General features: G+C 40.6%; 1 protein-coding gene and 1 long non-coding RNA gene across 6 annotated transcripts; both read left to right on the forward strand.

The window, feature by feature from the left end:
• The first annotated feature begins 2382 nt into the window (after positions 1–2382).
• Positions 2383–7538, forward strand: LOC137268693 (ependymin-related protein 1-like). Its single transcript, XM_067803295.1, has 6 exons — positions 2383–2555; positions 4608–4712; positions 5132–5216; positions 5774–5944; positions 6336–6424; positions 7491–7538. Exons 1-6 carry the CDS (start codon positions 2430–2432, stop codon positions 7536–7538), a joined length of 624 nt encoding a protein of 207 aa, XP_067659396.1. The 5' UTR covers positions 2383–2429.
• Positions 7539–10359: 2821 nt separating this feature from the next.
• On the forward strand, positions 10360–15337 carry LOC137267960 (uncharacterized). 5 transcript variants are annotated; one of them, XR_010955013.1, is made up of 5 exons: positions 10360–10457; positions 11427–11614; positions 12797–12900; positions 13870–14061; positions 15240–15337. It is a non-coding gene; the product is annotated as an uncharacterized lncRNA (long non-coding RNA). The 5 variants fall into 5 exon arrangements; XR_010955014.1 differs by having other exon boundaries at positions 13870–14057; XR_010955015.1 differs by lacking the exon at positions 15240–15337 and having other exon boundaries at positions 10360–10466; positions 13870–14143.
• Positions 15338–23050: the final 7713 nt, after the last annotated feature.

Here is a 23050-nt window from a genome sequence, read left to right on the forward strand (position 1 = left end):
TGCTTAAGCATGCTACTAAGCTTATGATCAATCTATGATAAATGAGTTTAAAATTCATTCCATGTTATAAACGTAAACGACGACTTTTCGACGAGAGAGTGAGTGAGAGAGAGAGAGAGAGAGAGAGAGAGAGGCCGAGAAAGAGGGAGACAGAGAGAGAAAAAGAGAGATTTAGAGAGAGACAGACAGTGAGACAGAGAGGCAGACAGTGAGACAGATAGAGCGAGAGGCAGACAGAAAGACAGACAGTGAGAGGGGGACACCGAGACAGTAAAACAGAGAGAGAGAGAGAGAGAGAGAGAGAGAGAGAGAGAGAGAGAAAGAGTAACCAATATCTAAAGCGGTCGATAAGCGATCTCAGAATATAATGTCGCCATGTATCCTGCAATGACCCCTTAGCATGGTGTTCCAACACAGTAACTCAAAGCCTCATACAGTAAGACTAATAAAGGACTTCCATGTGACTAACTGAATCGACAAATCAGAAGACTGCCAGCACCACCTCTCTACAACTCGAACAATGTTTTCTACAAGAATGGCAACTGATTGCGCCTAGCAGCATGCCATGGATCCGTATACATGTTTTGGCGTGTATTGAAGCCAGTAGTGCTCACGCCATTGATACAACATTTGATGACATTTTGCAGAAACAAACGGCCCCGTTGATTCATGTAAACGTTCAGACTATGACACCACGTGTCGTTGAATGTCAGTCAAACGGTACTTCAGACATTGTATGCAATGAAATTGTGTACATTTGCTGTGGAATTTTGTATTTTAATAACTGCACACTGATACTTAGTTTTCATTTTTTTACCAAAAAAGTGTTTAGTGCTCATTGGTTGTTACTTAAACTTGCCGAAAACACTCAAACTATTTCTGTACCAATTCTTTTGAGGTTTCGTCACATTTTGACTGGACTAGTGATCGCTCAATGGAGGGCGTTTGATGATCATCTAAGGTTGTGCCCGGCTCTCCTGAGGCGACCTTGCGAAATCGTAACGAATGGTGCTTCAGAACATTCGCTTTTAGCGAATTGCTGTCGTCGAGTGAACCTTAGACTGACACTTAGTTCCTGAATATATATAATTTGGACAGTAACCAATAACATTGTAACCTGTAACGATAGTGACCCATTAAAATTGGAAATGAGCTCCAGTAATTTGTGATATTTAACCTGGGGAAATCTAGGCTTGTTTCATTTTGTGCTCTAGGAATTTAACAATGCAGAAAAGGTTAGAAAGTAGGGAAAATAATGAGGTACAGGGACTGTGGGAAAGACTACGTGACCCTGAGCAGGACTTTGTCTGACGTCATGCTGGGTAGTTCAGAATGTCGACGATGGTTTCTCTGTGTTGTGGACATTGATTTACCGGGATTATGCGAACCGATAATTTGCCATCTCTGGCCATCTGATAATGCTCCTCGTACCACAGCGGCAGAATAATGATTGAACTTTCAGAACTTTCAAAACTATGCAGATTAAATACCAGCATGTTGTATGTGCACAAACTGTACCTGTAAATATGCCCTAAACATGCCGTACTTGTGATAAAAAAACTTAAATCAACATTATCACACGTATCATCATACAGAAGGTGAACTTGAATATATCGCTGTTAGAGGTCAGCATATTTATCATAGTTCGCCCCTAACTGATGGACCTATGTCATCGTTTCATTTTATAATTTGATAATGGTGTACGTAATTTTTCTGGTGTACGTTCGAATGTATGCTACACGCCTCCTTGGTGCTGTGGTTAACGCGTTCTTATGGAGAACGGAGGGTCGCGTTATATCTAAAAACAACCCCCCAAAAACAACATTAAAACATCTTACTTGTTGGACCTGGCCTGGCGCTCGGCATTAATGGGAACAACAAGGACTAGCACTATCAAACTAGCTTAAGTCTGGGCTAGTACAACCAGCCACACATACACAAATATGCAAGTGGTCATATGATTGAAAACCCGTTTTCACCTCACCTCACCTACAGGTTACTTTTTACTTTTCCTTTAATTTATGTGGCTTGAGTCATGATGTTCTGATTGTATAATATCTTCCAAGACCAAAATGGCATTTCTTGTTGTCATGTCACATCTAATTGTGTCTAGATGGAAACATACACATTTCTCTTAAAATAGCAGTTTTACATGTCAAGCGGAGCGCGTATGGGGGCGGTGAATAAACCTTGGTCATTTAAAGAGCCCATTATTTTACACCAGTCTGCGAAATAGTTTTTGGTCAGGCATCACATAACATGGTAATAAATTAAAGCTTCAGACGCCATCTAGGTCATCTAGACGCCGGATGACCTTGAATGATGGTGGACAGTGCACATAAAAAGGAGCCCGTATTCTCCCTGTCCACGACTCGGCGACAGAAGGCTTCTCGTGTAAAGGTTGACTGAAGACTTGACGACCCCTCAACATGATGCTGCAGGCAGTTCTACTCGCCAGTCTGGCGACAGTTGCTCTTGGCTCTATCTGCTGTGCTCCGCAGCAATGGGAAGGATTCAAAGACTTCACCATTGTCGACAACTCAGGTGGAGAGCGTGTAAGTACTTCTTTACATATTGACTTAATATTAAGTAACAGTATCATCGACGGGACTTAACTGTTAGATGAGATTACTATACTTTTCAAACAAAAACTTGCTTGTTCACTTCTCGGTGTCAATGTTTTGTTTCAGTGACAAAATATTTGTCATTCCACTTATGCCATGAATAGAAAAAATACCTCGGTAGTTTCCTCTAGTAAGGATCACTCGGTAGTCAGTTACCACTGTCAGGACATAGCTCTATGGCAAGAAAATGTAAACAGAAAAATAATTTAACATAAACTGAATCATATGAATAAACAAAGATACTTTGGCAGACTCCGTCTAAATATGACACTTAGGAATTCAAAATGTTTGACGTATGATGTTTTCTGACAACAGTTATATTATTTCATATAGAATGTACTCCGGCTTTTCGGTGATATTCGAATCTCGTTGTGTCGAACGTGCATATGTTAATTTCGCGGTTGGATCGAACTGTTACTTCCTGTTGAGTCTTTCATAATTATCATTGTGTATATATGACCCGTGAAGACCCATGGTAGAATAGGTCTTCAGCAACTCATGCTTGCCATGAAAGACAACTATGCTTGTCGGAAGAGGTGACGTGCAGGTCGGATGGTCAGGCCCGCCGACTTGGTTGACCGTTGGTCATCGGTTCCCCGTTGTGTAGATCGATGCTTAGCTGGGGTGTCTGATCCAGACTCAAGTATTTACAGACTGCCGCCACACAGCTATAATAATGCTGAAAGTGCGGCGTAAAACTAAACTTACCTTTCTCGAGGATACTCTTGATGTCATCATGAGTGAGTGAATGAGTGAGTGAGTGAGTGAGTGAGTATGGTTCAACGCCGTTGTTCGCATTCTTACAGCAATACTAAGGGGTGGGACGCTCGAAATGATTTTACACAATGTACCCGTGTAGGAGATCGAAACCGGGTCTTCGGCGTGAAGAGCGAACGCGTTAACCACTAGGCTACCTCACTACAGTTGCAGCCGTGTCCTGCTTTTGTTCTGGAGTTACGGGCGCCCGTTGGTTTCATCAAATCATGTCTTGGGCAATGTTTGCTTTATCTGTTCCACTCTGAAAGGATTGACTGAGTTAAATATAATCCCTTGCAGATTATATTTGTAGTAAAAGACAATGTATTGGAACGGCCAATCAGGTGGTAGTTTTGATTCCTATCTCTACGAGCTGAATCATTTGTGTTTTAATACAATGGACTATATTATCTGTCCATCTGGCATAAACTCCTAGTCACATTGTGCATGGATATTTCTTATCAGCTCTACAATCCGGCACATTGTCCGAACCGGATTATATCTTCAGTCCCAATGAGCGCCAGTTTAGACAGCTTCCACTGTACATCTATTTTTATTCACTTCAGAAAGATAAAAGCATTATTTTTCGAAAACTTTCTTAAATGAGAAACAACATACACAGAAAGACACACATACATATCCAGTTACATTACGTGCAGGGGATAATGGGCTTCATACAAGCTCGCGGAATGACAATGAAATGCAAGTGCTAAGTCATAGCAGTTCTAGCGCTGGTTATCCAAGCATTAGGGTTGGGGCGGTTAACCAGGTAGGTTATAAGCTTGACCTGGGTACCTGTCTCAGTACCCGGACCCATTATGAACATGTGACCAACAGAAAAAAAACAATGTCTTATGTTATTTTTTCATGATTAAGCGGTTGCATAATAATATTGTCTTTGAAGATTTAGGCATAATTTACCGTCACCTGTTTTGAATATACTGTATCGTTAAGATATTGAAATACTCGAACTTGTAGCCTCCGATCTAAAAGTATTTTATTACAAATTTGATGTCAGGAATTAACATAACGGGTATCCGGTTAGGGTAGGGTAATAAGGGGTGGATTACAAAAATTACACCCGTCCCCAGCCCTACCAACGATGGTCTTGTCCATAATGGATTGTATAGATACCGCCGTCATAGATGCGTTATACCTGAGTCGGCCCTGAACAGCTGTCGTTTCTGATCATACCTACTCATGTCTAGTTGTGTCTTCTCTGCTCAGGGTCTGCAATTCTATTCATATGATGCCCTCAACCAGAGGTACGCCCTCAGCAGCAACTTCACTAATTCTGTCAGCTCCTACAAGGAAATCTGGGACTACCGCCAGGTAAAGAAACATTTTGTAAAGCAGCGAATGAGTACGTCTGGAAAGGCAAAAACGCATGCGGTGTCTCCTGTCCTTCAATATGTTGTTTCCCAAGTGCGTGCGTGCATGAGCGCGCGTGCGTGTGCGTGTGAGAGAGAGACAGAGCGAGAGAGAGAGAGGTGAATGTTTTACAAGGATGTTTTACATCTATCTGTATGGGTGTGTTTGTTGTTGTAATGGTGTGTATCTCTGAGTGTACATATAAAATTCAGTTCAGTCGTCATTCAGGCTGTACAATATGCTGTTACCGTAATGAGTGTGGGTGCTTGCGTGTGTGCGTCTGTGTGTGTGCATGAATATCTATCCTATATGTAGGTGTGTCTGTACCTCTGAGTTTGTTGGTAGCTGCTCGCAAATACTTTTTCATTGATTGATTGCAGGGGACTGGTTTCCGCATCAACCCCACTCAGCAAACTTGTGAGGCATTCTCTGTGACCGGGGCATTCCCTGCCAACTGCATTCCGAGTGAGACTTTAAACAACCATTACATTGTAACTTTGTAAGATTACATGAGTGAATGATTGGATTTTGCACATCAATGAACACCATTTCAGTCAGCACAGGACCCTTGACATCTGGGGTAGGGTAGCCGAGTTGTTAAAGCGTTCGCTCGTCAAGCTGAAGATGTAGGCTCCATTCTGCACATGGGAACAGTATTTCATATCTTGTGTCCCCTGTCGTGATAATGCTAGAATATACTAAAAGAAGCGCAAAGCCACACACGCTCCTTGTCAGAAGTGAAAACTAATATAGTCCTGGTCATATTTTTTAACATGTGCTTCAAAAATAAGAACGAAATTAAGTCCAAGAGAATACCAGAACAATCCTTAATTTCAGAACTAAGGCTTGTCAAATCAATCTTAACATGGGCTGGGCCCTTTCGCTTGATTTATCAAGGTAACTGACAATAAAAGCTTACTACTTGTTTATTGAAAGATCAGTTATACGTCTATCCTGTACCGAAAAGGTAGACAACTCATTTGTCATAATAAATGTAACTACATTGATCAATTTCTTCTTAGGTGGCGCTGCCGAGTTGGGTCCTCTCTTTTACGGCCTTGGCACTGACAGTCTTTCTGCCCTAGCTTTCCAGTTCAATGACACGAGAAACGAGTTTCAGAACACTGTTGCCATTGTCACCCGCCGGGATTGCGTGCCAATCGTCAGTACAACGACTATCCTCCGTCCCGGAAGTAAGTTTGCCTCAGAGCGTTCAGATTATATCGTGACTATTGTGCATTTGAAGGTTTAGATTGTAGTTGGGATAGGGAACATTTTGTGATTCAGTCTGTACCGGAGTTGGGAGAATCAGATTGTACCGTGGTAAGTTTGTGTTTGGAGGTTCAGATTGTATCAGGATAGGTCTGCACTGGGAGATGAAGATTCTAGGTTCAGATGTGTAAGTGGACAGCATAAAGATTGTGCCGGGCTCATTGCGCATGTGAAGGGCCTGATTGTACTTGGGATCGTATACATGGAAAGGTTAAGATTGTGTCGGAGATATTGTACATTTGAAACGTCAGATTGTGTCTGAGTTTCAGAAGAAAGTTTATAGGAGATATATCTGTGTGCTATTCTTTTCAGACAACTATTTGTACACTTTGGGCTACAACAACGTCTTCCCTGGCATCAGGGACAACTCCGTCTTCGACCCTCCATCCTACTGTAGAAAGGTGAGAGTCACGCCTAACTGCATCAGCGTGACTGAGTGAATGAGTGAGTTTAGTTTTACGCCGCACCCAGCAATATTCTAGCTATATGGCGGCGGAATGTAGATAATCGACCAGACAATCCAGGGATCAACATCATGTGCATCGATCTGCACATTTGGGAACCGATGACGTGTGTCAACCAAGTCAGGTAGTCTGACCACCCGATCCCGTTAGTCGCCTCTTACGACAAACATAGTCGCCTTTTATGGCAAGCATGGGCTACTGAAGGCCTGTTCTACCATGGACGTTCACGGGTCGTAGTAAGGTGAGAGTCACGCCCAACTGCATCAGAGTGATTTAGAGTAATAGTAACGTGTATGCTTACATACCACTTACATACCCATCCTCGGATCCCCCATTATGCTGCAAAAGGGTCACGTTAACGCTCATCTGCATCCCAGAACTGTCATTTTGTGCAAAGGCCCGTAAATATCAGCGTTAAAATTGGTCTTCACCAAACCATGCTTGTTGCAAGATGCTACTAATGGGATTTGGTGGTCGGGGCCATCGACTTGGTTGACACGCATATGTCGTCGTATACCATTTGCGTAGATCGATGCTCATGCTGTTGATCACTGGATTGCCTGGTCCTGGCTCGATTATTTACAGACCTTCGTCATATAGCTGAAATATTGCTGAGTCGACTTTAAACAACCAACTAACTTGTAGCAAAAAGATGGGAGGTTCTGCTAGAACCTTGCACCCCACACATCCACACATCTGCAGGACTATGTCTCACCACAGTGAGTTTAGTTTTACGCCGCTTTTAGCAATACTCCAGCAATATCACGGCGGATAACCAGATATGGGCTTCACATATTGTACCCATATGGGCAACAGAACCCGGGTGTTCAGCGTGTCGAACGAACGCATGAACCACTACGCTACCTCGCCGATCTACAATGTCAAATCAGCAAAGAATCATATCCTGTCGTCTCTGATCGCCATTGGTCAGTATGTAATTATATTAAATCTGTTCTATCTGAATGTAGCAATAAATATATACTTTTTCATCTTTCTTTCTCAGAGTTCGAAGACTGGTGTCAACACCATGTACAGTATCCTACGTGTCTAAAGACGTTGCACGTGTCTTACCTTGTAACAGGAAGTTGGAAACGCCATCGTCGAACAACGAAAGAATTGTTTGGAACTGAGAATAAAGTTTTCGCATTTGCAGTTAGTGTCATGTTCAACTCTGTCTCCAAATCATTTACAGTCGCATCCTATGTCGTTCTTACCCACTAGAGAATTCAGATAATTTAGTGATGAATTCGTCCTTTCTTCAACCAGCAAATCCGGATTCGTTTCCCTAAAGTTTTTTTTATATAACCGCCGTAAATAGAACACTGACCACCTTCCCATCTGAATATGTGTGTATTTGGATTTTACATCGTTGCTTTTACAGCAAAACATGCGGACTTTGAATATGGCCACCCTACCAAAACGCCATTTGTGACAGTAACGATATTGACGCATAACAACTGCTAATGTTTTCTATGCAAAACCTGTCGAGACACAATTTTCCTTCCATGTCAACGAGAAGGCAATTTAAAAGAAAGTTTAAAAGGTGAGGGTGAGTTTAGTTTTACGCCGCACTCAGCAATATTCCAGCTATATGGGGGCGGAATGTAGATAATCGAGTCTGGGTCAGACAATCCAGTGACCAACAACATGAGCATCGATCTGCGCAACTGGGAACCGATGACATGTGTCAACCAAGTCAGGTAATCTGACCACCCTATCCCGTTAGTCGCCTCTCACGACAAGTATAATCGCCTTATATGCCAAACATGGGTTGCTGAAGGCCTATTCTACCCCGAGACCTTCAAGGGTCAGAAAGTTTAAAAGAAGAAAATATTTGATGCATATTTCTTTTCTTTTAAAATTTGAAAAAAAAATATAAAAGTTTAATACAAGTTGATGACAAAACGTACACACCCTAAACATCCAGTAGATACATGAGAGTGGGTGCATTAGTCCAGGATGAAAAGTAATGGCATCTCCGAGGGCACATTAAATGGAAAGCTGAGTTTGAATATTAATCAGGTAGTTGAGGTGGCACATCAATTGAAAGGGTGATCAGAAACTGTAAAGCGCCTTAGGCAACATCAAAACCACGTTAGAATTCCAAAAGGTACAAATGTCAGTGGAAGTGTTAAAACGCCCGAGGAAGCAACAAAAAAATCCTGTTGAAATTCCAAGAGTTCAAAACATCACAAGTGTTAAAACGCCAGAGGACGTGCATTAAGTAACGTTAAAACTGTAAATCATCAGCACACATATTAACACGCCCGAAGATCTGGATGAGCCATAAAACGATTATGGACGTTTCCTGTTATGCATATATCAGAATGTCAAGTACGAAATGATGTATGTCACATATTACAAAAGTACATTAAGGAAGGTCCGTGCAGTGTACGAGGGTTGGCTGAAAAGTTCTCAGTCTGAGTGGTTTTTCCCTACCAGGTAGAGACAGGTGTTTGCCACCAATGAGGACATTCATTTAGTGAATCATAGACACAAGAACTACAAACGTACTAATAGTTTTATCTCAACTACAGTTCTTTTGGTAAACCTACCCTCTGAAATCATCAGAAATGGACAAAACTGAATACAGGGCAGTCATCAAGTACTTGCAAAAGAAAGGGATGTCCCCAACACAGATACATGTTGACATGGTCTCCACTCTAGGGGATGATGCTCCTTCATTTTCCACAGTAAAGAAGTGGGCTGCAGAATTTAAGCGTGGCAGACAAAGCCTTGATGATGACCCACGCTCAGGAAGGCCTTCAACAGCAACCACTCCAGAAAACATCACGCGAGTGCTCGATATGTTGATGGATGATCGACGATTGACTACTCGACATATTGCTAGTGTAGTGGGCATCTCTCATGAGAGGGTTGAGCATATTATCACCAACGAATTAGGAATGACTAAAGTTTCTGCAAGATGGGTGCCAAAGCTCTTGACAGCAGAACAGAAACGTGTCAGGTTCCAGACGTCCCTTGACAATTTGCGTCGTTTTGAAGCAGATCCCGATGATTTTGTGGCACGATTTGTAACCATGGATGAGACCTGGATACATCACTTTCAACCAGAAACAAAACTACAGTCAAAACAGTGGAAGCATCCTGATTCACCAGCTCCGAAGAAAGCCAAGTCTGTTCCTTCAGCTGGAAAGGAGATGGCATCAGTCTTTTGGGATTCCAGGGGTATTCTGCTCATTGATTATCTTGAAAAAGGTCAAACTATCAACGACAGATACTATGCTGATCTACTGAACCAGTTGCGAGAAGCAATCAAAGCCAAACGACGAGGGATGATCGCTAAAGGTGTCCTCTTCCACCAAGACAATGCGCCTGTTCACAAATCGGTGGTGGCCATGTCAACAATCCGCGATTGTGGCTTTGAACTCATTGACCATCCTCCTTATTCACCTGATTTGGCTCCTTCTGACTTCCACCTGTTCCCCAAAATGAAAAAGGAACTCGCCGGTCGCCTTTTTGCAAGTAATGATGACGTCATTTCCGCTGTGACTGATTTTTTTAGGGTAGCTGAAGAAGATTTCTTCCTGACCGGGATTCGGGCCCTGCAGCATCGCTGGCGAAAGTGTTTGAACTTGGAAGTGGACTATGTAGAAAAATAAATTACAAACGTGGACTTTGTAACTTTTTTTTCACAGTGAGGCTTAGAACATTTCAGCCAACCCTCGTATTAGTCTAGTGGCTCGCAGTCTCTGAACCACATTAGTTTCCTTCTGCCTTCAAGCTGCCTTCTCAGCCATGCTAGACCCTTAAATGAAGCTCATCTATCGTCTGTCTCACAGTCCTTATTTTCCTGTTGCCTTGCCTTCCCGGCGATGTTGAAGCCTTAAATGAAGTACGTCTAGGTTCCACCACACTATATCAATATCACATGCTGCCCGAGCGAGGACCGTATGGAAACAACTCAAACGGACAGAGGCCTGTGACAGCTGTGATTGGATGAAATAGTGTAAGATGTGTATGTGTTTTAAAAGCACATCCACCCTGTTATTAAAACTGACCACAATTTTAAGTATTTAGTGCTGTCATTTTTATCACCATGGGTTATGCTTATGTGTGTACCTATATTTTGAAGTAGGTGACATTCGGTGCGGAGCTGGGGGTTGATGTGTTCCGCTTCCTGTGCTTGGCAAATGTGCCGGACAAGTTGGCCACAACTTGTGTTTTATTGTAGTTTAGAGGCCAGACTGTGCCCATGTGTACATGGAATGGCTGTTGATAGCCTGGATATTTTTTTAAAAAATATAAGGTTACTATAGAAGTCTATGGGAAAACATTTGGTGTTGTGTAACCTGTAGGGTTCGAGCACATTTCAGTAATTCATACTTTACATGCTTTCCTGTGTTTATTTCACCATGGAAACAAGTCAGTATGAATGTGGAGGCAAATTTAAAGGTAATGGGAGTAAAGATGGGGCTGTATTGAGTGGAACAGATTGTTCTAGTGTTGTGAATATGAACGTTGCTTCGTTTTGAGGCCAAACAGTGGTAATAGACCCCTATGGTGAGTTCTACCTTTGATTAATGGTTACCTGCTTCTAAATTTGTTGGAACTGATGAATTTGACAACAAAGTAAGCCAAAATCAACACTATTATAACAATGTGAGTGTCTGAGGTTATCCCCTGAGGGTCAAATTAAAGTTAAATGATAAGAAAATCATGAAATATGTTCATTGCACAGCAGAACATGTCACAAACCCTTGTTTTAAATGTAAACATTGAAGCATATGGTCAGTTCTGTCTGTCTGACCCATTTTGCATGTGAATCAACTTAATTTTCTTTCCTTATTTTAAAAAAAATTCCCCCTTTTTAACACATATGACTTTCAAAATTATTTTATGTTTTATCTGCAACTGTCTCATTGCTGTTTTGGATTTTATGATTTGACATTTAATATAATAGCAACATTATTTTCAGCTTGCAGAATGCCTGTTGATGAATGGGGAGGTGTGTATGCACACATACAGCAGAAACAGAAGCCTTCACATACAATGTGGTATTTCGACAAGCCGGTCTGAAGTCTGTTGTTGACTGCGTCTAATCAAGCACACGCCCTTTTCTTCGATATGTCTTACCACCTTGTAGCAGTTGCAGTACTTGGATATGTAGGTACATACAGTACATTTAAGTACCCCAGTCCAGTTAAAACACCACAATGTCTGACTGGTAACTTCCCCCACTCGGTCGTCGTCATCCATTGGAAGTTTCTGACCATGATCTCTTAATGCCTCACTGTGCAGTATTTCTTTTTGCCAGACATGAATTAAGGGCTGTACATGAACCCAAGAAGTTGATTAGATGTAAATAATAACAATTGATCCTTGTAGAGTGGGTCTGACCAGAAATTTTATTGACATGAGAGTGTGTGATGTCTTTAAATTATCTCCCTTGTTTACCCATATACAATATGTCTTCTTGTCACCCAGTAACCCATAAATTATTGCAGAGAAACACTGGTTTTAGCTGATACTGTCAAATACTGTTAACTGTGAATAGAAATATTCAGTTTTGGGCAGGTTAACCAATAAATTTCCAAAATTATGAGGATATTTCCACTTTGTACCCTCTAAACTGGCTTATACATGAAACTGTCAAGTCTAACAACCTCAAAACAATTCACAGTAAATAGTTTTGATTTCCTGGAAGTTTTTAAAAGTCTTAGCTTGATGAATCAATAGAGTCAAGCATAAGTTCCTATCATGCTGTGGTCAAAAAGTGATTTCATCTGTTTAAGGGGTCATTTGCCTTGATCGACGAACAGGCGGCAGGGTACTCTGATCAGTGTTCCAGACAGCTAGGCATTATGCATCTCCTCACTTAGTACTTTTTGACAAACTTCATCAACCAGCCTTACATATGTCAAGATTCTAAAGCTGCTTAATGTGAAATCTCCCCAATATCTGGCCTATAGTCCATGATTTTGGTCGTTCAAAATATATTCTGGTTTGATATGATCTAGGCAGCCCCAGTCATGTATGGAATCAACCCATGACCCCCTTCTTTTGTGAAATAGGAGTGAACTCCCATGGTATATACATGATTTGAAAACTTTCTCTATGAAAGCAGAAATGCATTTTTGCAAAGCTTTGATGAAGTAGACATGATGTAACTCTTACACCTCTATCAGTGCAGCAAATCTCTTTATTCTTTTGCCATAATAGATATGTTGGACAGAAAAAAATATTGAGGTTTCATGCAGTTTTATTTTTTTTCTGAGAAGTTTCATGTATGTACAGTACATAAATCACAGATTGGTCTTGTGCAGATGCAGACCATTTTTTCTACAGGTTCCACCACACTATATCAATATCACATGCTGCCCGAGCGAGGACCGTATGGAAACAACTCAAACGGACAGAGGCCTGTGACAGCTGTGATTGGATGAAATAGTGTAAGATGTGTATGTGTTTTAAAAGCACATCCACCCTGTTATTAAAACTGACCACAATTTTAAGTATTTAGTGCTGTCATTTTTATCACCATGGGTTATGCTTATGTGTGTACCTATATTTTGAAGTAGGTGACATTCGGTGCGGAGCTGGGGGTTGATGTGTTCCGCTTCCTGTGCTTGGCAAATGTGCCGGACAAGTTGGCCACAACTTGTGTTTTATTGTAGTTTAGAGGCCAGACTGTGCCCATGTGTACATGGAATGGCTGTTGATAGCCTGGATATTTTTTTAAAAAATATAAGGTTACTATAGAAGTCTATGGGAAAACATTTGGTGTTGTGTAACCTGTAGGGTTCGAGCACATTTCAGTAATTCATACTTTACATGCTTTCCTGTGTTTATTTCACCATGGAAACAAGTCAGTATGAATGTGGAGGCAAATTTAAAGGTAATGGGAGTAAAGATGGGGCTGTATTGAGTGGAACAGATTGTTCTAGTGTTGTGAATATGAACGTTGCTTCGTTTTGAGGCCAAACAGTGGTAATAGACCCCTATGGTGAGTTCTACCTTTGATTAATGGTTACCTGCTTCTAAATTTGTTGGAACTGATGAATTTGACAACAAAGTAAGCCAAAATCAACACTATTATAACAATGTGAGTGTCTGAGGTTATCCCCTGAGGGTCAAATTAAAGTTAAATGATAAGAAAATCATGAAATATGTTCATTGCACAGCAGAACATGTCACAAACCCTTGTTTTAAATGTAAACATTGAAGCATATGGTCAGTTCTGTCTGTCTGACCCATTTTGCATGTGAATCAACTTAATTTTCTTTCCTTATTTTAAAAAAAATTCCCCCTTTTTAACACATATGACTTTCAAAATTATTTTATGTTTTATCTGCAACTGTCTCATTGCTGTTTTGGATTTTATGATTTGACATTTAATATAATAGCAACATTATTTTCAGCTTGCAGAATGCCTGTTGATGAATGGGGAGGTGTGTATGCACACATACAGCAGAAACAGAAGCCTTCACATACAATGTGGTATTTCGACAAGCCGGTCTGAAGTCTGTTGTTGACTGCGTCTAATCAAGCACACGCCCTTTTCTTCGATATGTCTTACCACCTTGTAGCAGTTGCAGTACTTGGATATGTAGGTACATACAGTACATTTAAGTACCCCAGTCCAGTTAAAACACCACAATGTCTGACTGGTAACTTCCCCCACTCGGTCGTCGTCATCCATTGGAAGTTTCTGACCATGATCTCTTAATGCCTCACTGTGCAGTATTTCTTTTTGCCAGACATGAATTAAGGGCTGTACATGAACCCAAGAAGTTGATTAGATGTAAATAATAACAATTGATCCTTGTAGAGTGGGTCTGACCAGAAATTTTATTGACATGAGAGTGTGTGATGTCTTTAAATTATCTCCCTTGTTTACCCATATACAATATGTCTTCTTGTCACCCAGTAACCCATAAATTATTGCAGAGAAACACTGGTTTTAGCTGATACTGTCAAATACTGTTAACTGTGAATAGAAATATTCAGTTTTGGGCAGGTTAACCAATAAATTTCCAAAATTATGAGGATATTTCCACTTTGTACCCTCTAAACTGGCTTATACATGAAACTGTCAAGTCTAACAACCTCAAAACAATTCACAGTAAATAGTTTTGATTTCCTGGAAGTTTTTAAAAGTCTTAGCTTGATGAATCAATAGAGTCAAGCATAAGTTCCTATCATGCTGTGGTCAAAAAGTGATTTCATCTGTTTAAGGGGTCATTTGCCTTGATCGACGAACAGGCGGCAGGGTACTCTGATCAGTGTTCCAGACAGCTAGGCATTATGCATCTCCTCACTTAGTACTTTTTGACAAACTTCATCAACCAGCCTTACATATGTCAAGATTCTAAAGCTGCTTAATGTGAAATCTCCCCAATATCTGGCCTATAGTCCATGATTTTGGTCGTTCAAAATATATTCTGGTTTGATATGATCTAGGCAGCCCCAGTCATGTATGGAATCAACCCATGACCCCCTTCTTTTGTGAAATAGGAGTGAACTCCCATGGTATATACATGATTTGAAAACTTTCTCTATGAAAGCAGAAATGCATTTTTGCAAAGCTTTGATGAAGTAGACATGATGTAACTCTTACACCTCTATCAGTGCAGCAAATCTCTTTATTCTTTTGCCATAATAGATATGTTGGACAGAAAAAAATATTGAGGTTTCATGCAGTTTTATTTTTTTTCTGAGAAGTTTCATGTATGTACAGTACATAAATCACAGATTGGCCTTGTGCAGATGCAGACCATTTTTTCTACAGGTTCCACCACACTATATCAATATCACATGCTGCCCGAGCGAGGACCGTATGGAAACAACTCAAACGGACAGAGGCCTGTGACAGCTGTGATTGGATGAAATAGTGTAAGATGTGTATGTGTTTTAAAAGCACATCCACCCTGTTATTAAAACTGACCACAATTTTAAGTATTTAGTGCTGTCATTTTTATCACCATGGGTTATGCTTATGTGTGTACCTATATTTTGAAGTAGGTGACATTCGGTGCGGAGCTGGGGGTTGATGTGTTCCGCTTCCTGTGCTTGGCAAATGTGCCGGACAAGTTGGCCACAACTTGTGTTTTATTGTAGTTTAGAGGCCAGACTGTGCCCATGTGTACATGGAATGGCTGTTGATAGCCTGGATATTTTTTTAAAAAATATAAGGTTACTATAGAAGTCTATGGGAAAACATTTGGTGTTGTGTAACCTCTATAGTCTGTGCTATAGCGCAAATGGGGTTGCGCAGCATAGAGAATATGGCAAGTCTTCTTATATGCGAGCGAAGCGAGCAAAGATTGGCAACGTACTTTCCTCGCTTCGGATAGAAAAATATTTTTCATGTCAAAATAAATATCGCCACAATCAAAGGTACACTCCCATTTCCTCGCCTGGCTTTGCTCTCAGACTTCCTACCCCGTGCTTAGTAATTGCTCACGTGTAATATGTCTTATTCAACATTTTAAGCGCCATTCGTGGTATTCAGATCGTTCTTCGCCTCCATTACCCCTGCCAGCTTCCAGTTGAATGGAGTGACGGAACAAGAATAAGCAGAAATTAAGAAGAAATATCATATTGCCTAATTGTATCATGAACCTTTTGGAGTTTGTCGTACCTGTCGTCGCTATTGATAGAAGTTTCGTAACATTTATTCTGCATAAAACACTTCTGGCGTAATGGGCGAATGAAGCAGGGGAGGTAACTGTAAGTATTCCATATGAAATAATATCCTCCTCTTCCTTCACTCCGCTAAACCGGAAGCTGGAGGGGAAATAGAGGTGAAGAACTCTCTGATATACCACAAGTTGCGCTTAAAATGATGAATAAAAATATTTCACGTGAGTAACTGTTCAGCATGGAGTTGGAAATGTGAGAGCACAACCCAGTGAAGACATGGGTGTATACTTTTACTACTTTTTATTTTATGTTGACATGAAAAATATTTTTCGAACCGAACCGAGGAAAGTACTTTGCCAACCTTTGCTTGCTTCGCTCGCATGTGAGAAGACTGGCCATTTTCTCTATGCTGCGCAACCAATGTGCGCTACAGTTTGCCCGTGCCCTGAGCCACATTATTTCCAGTTGTCTTGCCTTCACGGCAATGCTAACACCCTAAAAGAAGCACATCTACAGTATGTTTACAGTGAAAACGCGCCGATGAATTTCACTTTAAACAAATCAATAAATCGAACAAAGTGAAATTGAGACTGCAAATCCTCTTAATTATACCTGAATTATTACTGAACAAAATTAAATCTCAGAATGTTATTCAGCTGAAGATAAAAGTTGTTTAACAAACAATCCTAGTTTCAAATCGCTTTATTTGGTTGTATTACTAGGTGGTATGCACATTCAATAAAACACCAAAGACAAGTAGGGTTGGTCTAAATTAGTATTGCACGTGCATTTGTTTCCCTGTTCCAACTGCTGCACTTATTCGTTTGTAATGCCAACCAATAATAACGATGTGAATCTGTGATCGTTTGTACGTTAAACAACTTTTGTCGTAAGTTGAATACAAATCGCTGCGAACAGACACATTTTCGATTTAAATGGGTTTGTTTCTCACCATGAAAAATTTATATATTCGGAGACAAAGCGTTAGTCTAGCAGTGCATAGGCGCTGAGGTGTAGCATAAACTCTCAATCTCTTCCTTTGGCAAACACAACATGGGGATGCAACAGGTCACAGGTCAGGCATGCACTGGTCAGCTGTTTGATCATTGGTCTGATGCGGTACACGTGAGGCCACACATACTCTTCATATTTCTGTGATGGAGACGATGGGGGAGTCAATCGGTTAAAGCGTTCACTCGTAACACCGAAGACCTGGGTTTGATTCCCAGCATTGGTACAAAGTGTGAAGCCATTTTCTCGGGTCCCCTGTTGTGATATTGCGGGAATATTGCAAAAAGCGGCATAAAACGACACTCGCTCTCCCACTAGTTCTGGATTGCATCTTTTTGACGTTGCCTAATAAGGTCAAGACTATGGTCACCGGCCGACCACTGCCAAAGGTCTTGCAGTATTACCTTTCTTTAGAAAAATGAGCAACATTCTTTGAAGTTAGAATTTGTTCAAGTAAACAAGTGCGAAGTGTTAGAAACGGGGAGTCAAGCACTAAACTCCTCGTGAAACTTCACAATGAAAGGATTAGCACCAGCGGACAAGCTTGTCATTGAAGACATTTCCCCTAAAGCATCAACTTCTGAGTCGGACATGTTCTTAAAACTCAACTTTTAAGACCATGAATTCTGTCAAACAGGTATCATGCCTTAGAGTTACTTGACAGTGACGGAATGGGTCGTATGAGCTGGTGACTCAACACGCCACCATCATGTCAAAATGTAACGCATGGCCTGACGATCTCTGGCCTCATGTTGTAATGTATACTTTGAGGTACTCTCTAACCGTATGTCCTCCACTACACGCAAGGACGTACATTAATCACAAGCCGCTGACGCCGATAGAGGTTCCGTTGCTGGGTGTGCGGCAAATCACTGAATACCATTTTCTGTGTCGTATCGGGACAGTTTTTTCTACACGGGCTCCCCACCCCTTATTGCTCTACTCTGATATCCGTTATGATAATTCTTGACATCAGTTCTGTAAGACATGGCAATATATTCTTCAGCTCGGGGGCTAAAATATCGACTTTTTCAATATCTTAACCGTGCATTACATTCGAAACTGTAAATTATGTCTGTGTCTTCAAAGACGATACACCCTTTTAATCCTGAAAGAGTAACATCATTGTTAATGTATTTGTCACGTGGTCATAATGGGTCCGGGTATTGAGAAGGGTACCTGAGTCCAACTCATTACCCACCCGTCCCGAATTTTCGGGTTACCTGTCCCAGCCCAGGCACAGAGGGAATATTTGCGGTAAGGGTCGACGCTTAAAACAATCATTCCGTGTTATTCGCATAGCATTGGAATCAAATAATGGATCAAGTTTCGCTAACAGCCCAGCGCCATGTACGTTAGTGTACCTGTGTAAAAGTGAATCAGGTATGTTACAGGGAAAAAACAACTGTGCATAACATAAAATTGCATAAATTGAAAAGTATATTATTTGAAAAGCTATAAAAATAACCCCAAATATATACACACCAAATCACTTTGTACGGAATCACGCGTGGCACGTGCACTCTGTGCACAATGAACTTACTATCACTGGTTTGTCTGGTCCAAACACGATTATCTACAGACCGCCGCCATATAGCTGGAATATTAGTGCGGCGCAAACCTAAGCTCGCTCACTTACTGTTGTGATCTGATTATCTACTTACAGTTTTGTATGTTCACTGTTGTAAAATTTGCAAGTTTAGAAAGATTTTAACCATGCATAATTTCATTGGTGGTTTGTTAATGTCAGTATGTGGAAGTGAGGTATGAAAATTAATGTACGAATATTTTGTGAAAATATTAAAGTTAGAGTCTCTCTTGTAAATATGGAACATGTAAGGTAATATCTGTATTTGGAAACGAAACGTTTCCTAAACGTGTAAAACAATCCGGCAGTACCTGGGATATTTCTCAGACATGAGTCATCTTATATGGTTACTTGTTAACGTAAACCAGTGAAACAGAATTAATCGGAAAGCATAGTTATCTCAGAATCTGGTGGATTTTACCATTAAAACGCTCTTATATATTCATTTCCCATAAATCTACTCAAAACGTTACTGGAAATTTGAATTTACCTGAAATGAATTTTTCTATGCTATATGATGTTTTATTGGAGGTGATGAATGCGTAAATATGGAAATGGTCATATAGTGATGCCAATTTTGAAAATACCGCTTGCTTATAACGAGGTGGTTAGGTACTTGAAATATTGCTAAGTACGCAGCTGAATACTAACAAAATCTTCACCTGATGAACGAGTCTATGATCCTGAAACGCTGTGTTTCAAAGAATTTAAATGAAGATTTATCCATATCCAGATCTTGGTCATTTATACAACTTCTAAATGCCGCTAAAAGACAGCAAAATCTTAGTTCTTTATATTTATCAGAATGAAACTCTGCAGCATCCTTTTCTAATGTGACATCCATGAATGATGCGTCCCATATCTTTGCCCAGGATTTGTCTAAGTCCGGTGTTCAGATGTTGTAGTAGAAGGGTGATATCTCCAGGGTCACCGCCATTTCCTCACGGTCTTCATAACCTCATGTCAGTATGTCGCCATTGTACACTTGAAAAATGTCTGTGGGGGGTAGTAAATCTTAGTTTTCAGTGTTAAATTTTCTTACGCAAGTACGCATAGACAATGAAGGTGTTTCCACCTCTTGTCAGACACTCACCTGTCAGGTTTGGTTGTTGTTGTTTTTTTTTTGTTTTTTTTATTTCAGGGTCATGCTTAAACTAATTCCCTATCTGTCATGCCGAGACTGCCGGGGGTCGAATACCGACGTGGGTACAAGACGTAAAGTTCACTTCAGGTGCTCCCTGCCGTGATCTCGTAAGAACGTTTTTAAAAATCTTCGTCAATGTATACTCACTTATTGCAGCCTTACACAAGCAGGCTACACCCTATCAGGGAGTTAAGGCTTGGTTGACACTTGTCAGCGGTTCCCAGTTGCGCACATCGATGTTCATGGTGTTGATCACTGGATTGTCTGGCCCAGATTCGATTATATACAGACTGCCGCCCTACAGTTGGATGCGGTGCAAAACTGAACTCACTCACTCTTTCACTCACTCACTCTTTCACTCACTCACTCACTCACATTCATTTCTACTTGACAGGAATCAAGGAGAGTCAGCCAGAAAAAAATCTTTCCAAAATTTGAACTACAGTCGGGAAAGAATGTCAAAATAATAAACAAAAAAACAGGAATGGGACTCCCAAATACCTAATTTGTTCCAATGAAATGCGGTCAAGTTTTTATGCGATTCGTTGATGTTCTCATAACGTCTGAATGCTCATTTGAAGATCATTCCCATGTTCCCATGCATTTGAAGAATATTCCACCTGTATTCCACCAGCTATCGGGATACATTCGAGACGCATTCTAACAGAATTTGGAGTGGCTTGCTTTTTCAATTCCCTCTTAAATAATTTCGTACGTAGAATGCAGTGAGAATACTTTGAATGCAGTTAGAATGCTCTTCAAATGGCATTCGACATTTTTCCATTTCGAATGTTCCTCGACAGTTTAAAAAAGACACGCTCAAAATATTCGGGCACGTTACTGACACAGACCAGAAAAACTGGAATGCATCCAGAATGCAGTTAGAAATTTTAGAATGCAGTTCGGATTTCCAGGAATCTACAGGAATCTTCATTCCAACACCATTCCTGCGCATTTTCGTGTGAAAGGGGTAGAAGGTGATAACTGGTATAAATTCATATGTCATGCATGTTGTACAAATAGCTGATGGCTGCTAGTATAAATTCATATATCATGCATGTTGTGTTGTACAAATAGGTGATGGCTGCTAGTATAAATTCATATGTCATGCATGTTGTACAAATAGCTGATGGCTGTTAGTGTAACTTCATATATCACGCATGTTGTACAAATAGGTGATGGCTGCTAGTATAAATTCATATGTCATGCATGTTGTACAAATAGCTGATGGCTGTTAGTGTAACTTCATATATCGCGCATGTTGTACAAATAGGTGATGGTTGTATAAACTCATATATCAAACATGTTGTATAAATGCAGATATTAAACCTGCTGTACCAGAGCCTAGTAATTGCTGTTATGAATACACACATTCATCCGGCTGCATCAATGTGGCCTGGGCGGCTGGTATATATTCATATTTCACATATGTTGCATCAGTATGCGTCGGCTGATGGTATAAATACTTGCATCATATGGGTTGCATTAAGTCTGCTGCACCAATATATCCATGTATCAAGAATATTTCATCTGTATGTGTTGGTTACAGCTAAAAATGCATGCGGTCAGGCTCGCTGACTTGGTTGACACGTGTCATCGGTTCCCAATTGCGCAGGTCGATGCTCATGTTGTTGATCACTGGGTTGTCTGGTCCAGACTCGATTATTTACAGACCGCCGCCATATAGCTGGAATATTGGCGAGTGCGGCGTAAAACTAAACCCACTCACTCACTCACTCATATGCATCATACATATTGTATCAATATGTGGCTGTTACTGCATCACACGATGCGTCAATATATGTTGATTACTGGTATAAATGCATGTATCAGACATGTTGGATCAGTATGTGTTGGTTGCTTGTATAAATGCGTGTATCACACACGTTGCATCAGTATGTGTTGGTTACTTGTATAAATGCATGTATCGCACAAGTTGCATCAGTATGTGTTGGTTACTTGTATAAATGCATGTATCACTCATGTTGCATCAATAAATGCATGTATCACACATGTTGCATCAGTATGTGCTGGTTACTGGTATAATGTGCATGTACTATACACGCTGCATTAGTGCATGTTGGCTGCTGGTAGAGAGGAATAAATTATACGTGGTGCAGATAACGATAAATAACAACTCCTGGAATAGGTAGATATGCCCTACATGTTGTGTCATATTGTGTAGGCCTAAATGTATTCGTGAAACATGTGCATCAATACTTCCACTATATGTTACAATAATTTGTTTCTGGAAATAGAAGACATATAACCCAGGATACGTTTGTTGTGAGTGCGTGAGTGAGTGAGTGAGTGAGTGGGTGAGTGAGTTTAGTTTTACGCCGTTTCAGCATTATTCCAGAGATATCGCCCAGAAAAGGGGTTCACACACTGTAACCATGTGTGGAATCGAATCCGGGCTTTCGGCGTGACGAGCGAACACTTTACCCACTAGGCTACCCCTGGACTACATATACACATCCGTACAAACACAATGGTTTACCAAAACATACAGGGCATAAAAACATATATAATCATATGATAATGATAATATAGCATTATGTATTGAAAAATCGTATTCCCGTTTGCGCAGATCGATTCTCATGTTGATCACTGGATTGTCTGGTCCAGACTCGATTATCTAGAGACCGCAGGGACACAGCAAGAATATTGCTGAGTGCGGTGTAAAACTATTCTCACTCACTCATTCTCAGATTCTGCGCAGTGAAAATAGGATCGATTTCATGTTAACCCAGTCGATATTATCATACATTAATTGCTAATTTTGAATCCTCGAGTACTTTCGAATGTCAGCATTTTTTGCCTATAAAGCCTTAAATTGATGAAACCGACCGTTATGTAATTTGTGCATAACCTCTATTTGTCTGACACGAGTCAACAAACAGACCGTGTAAAATTCAGGGAATTCCTGGCTCTATTTACTGACTTTTCAACGTTCACAAGCTGACAGGAGAACTACAGGTGTGCTTGGTTTAGCAGGTGGCGATAAGAAAACATATTTTTGGGGATCGTGAACTGGCCACGGCTTAAATGTATAGCATGACCTTAAACGAAGAGGCGTTTCTTCCAAAATGTTTAACGCATTAACGTCTAGAAAAACCGTAAAAGAAACGCCTCACCGATAGAAGTGTTTTAAAGCACACACTTTAATTCGCCCCAATCAACATTGAAAACGGAGGATTGGGTTCAAACTTGA

Source organism: Haliotis asinina, chromosome 16 (assembly GCF_037392515.1).
Source record: "Haliotis asinina isolate JCU_RB_2024 chromosome 16, JCU_Hal_asi_v2, whole genome shotgun sequence".
Taxonomy (NCBI): domain Eukaryota; kingdom Metazoa; phylum Mollusca; class Gastropoda; order Lepetellida; family Haliotidae; genus Haliotis; species Haliotis asinina.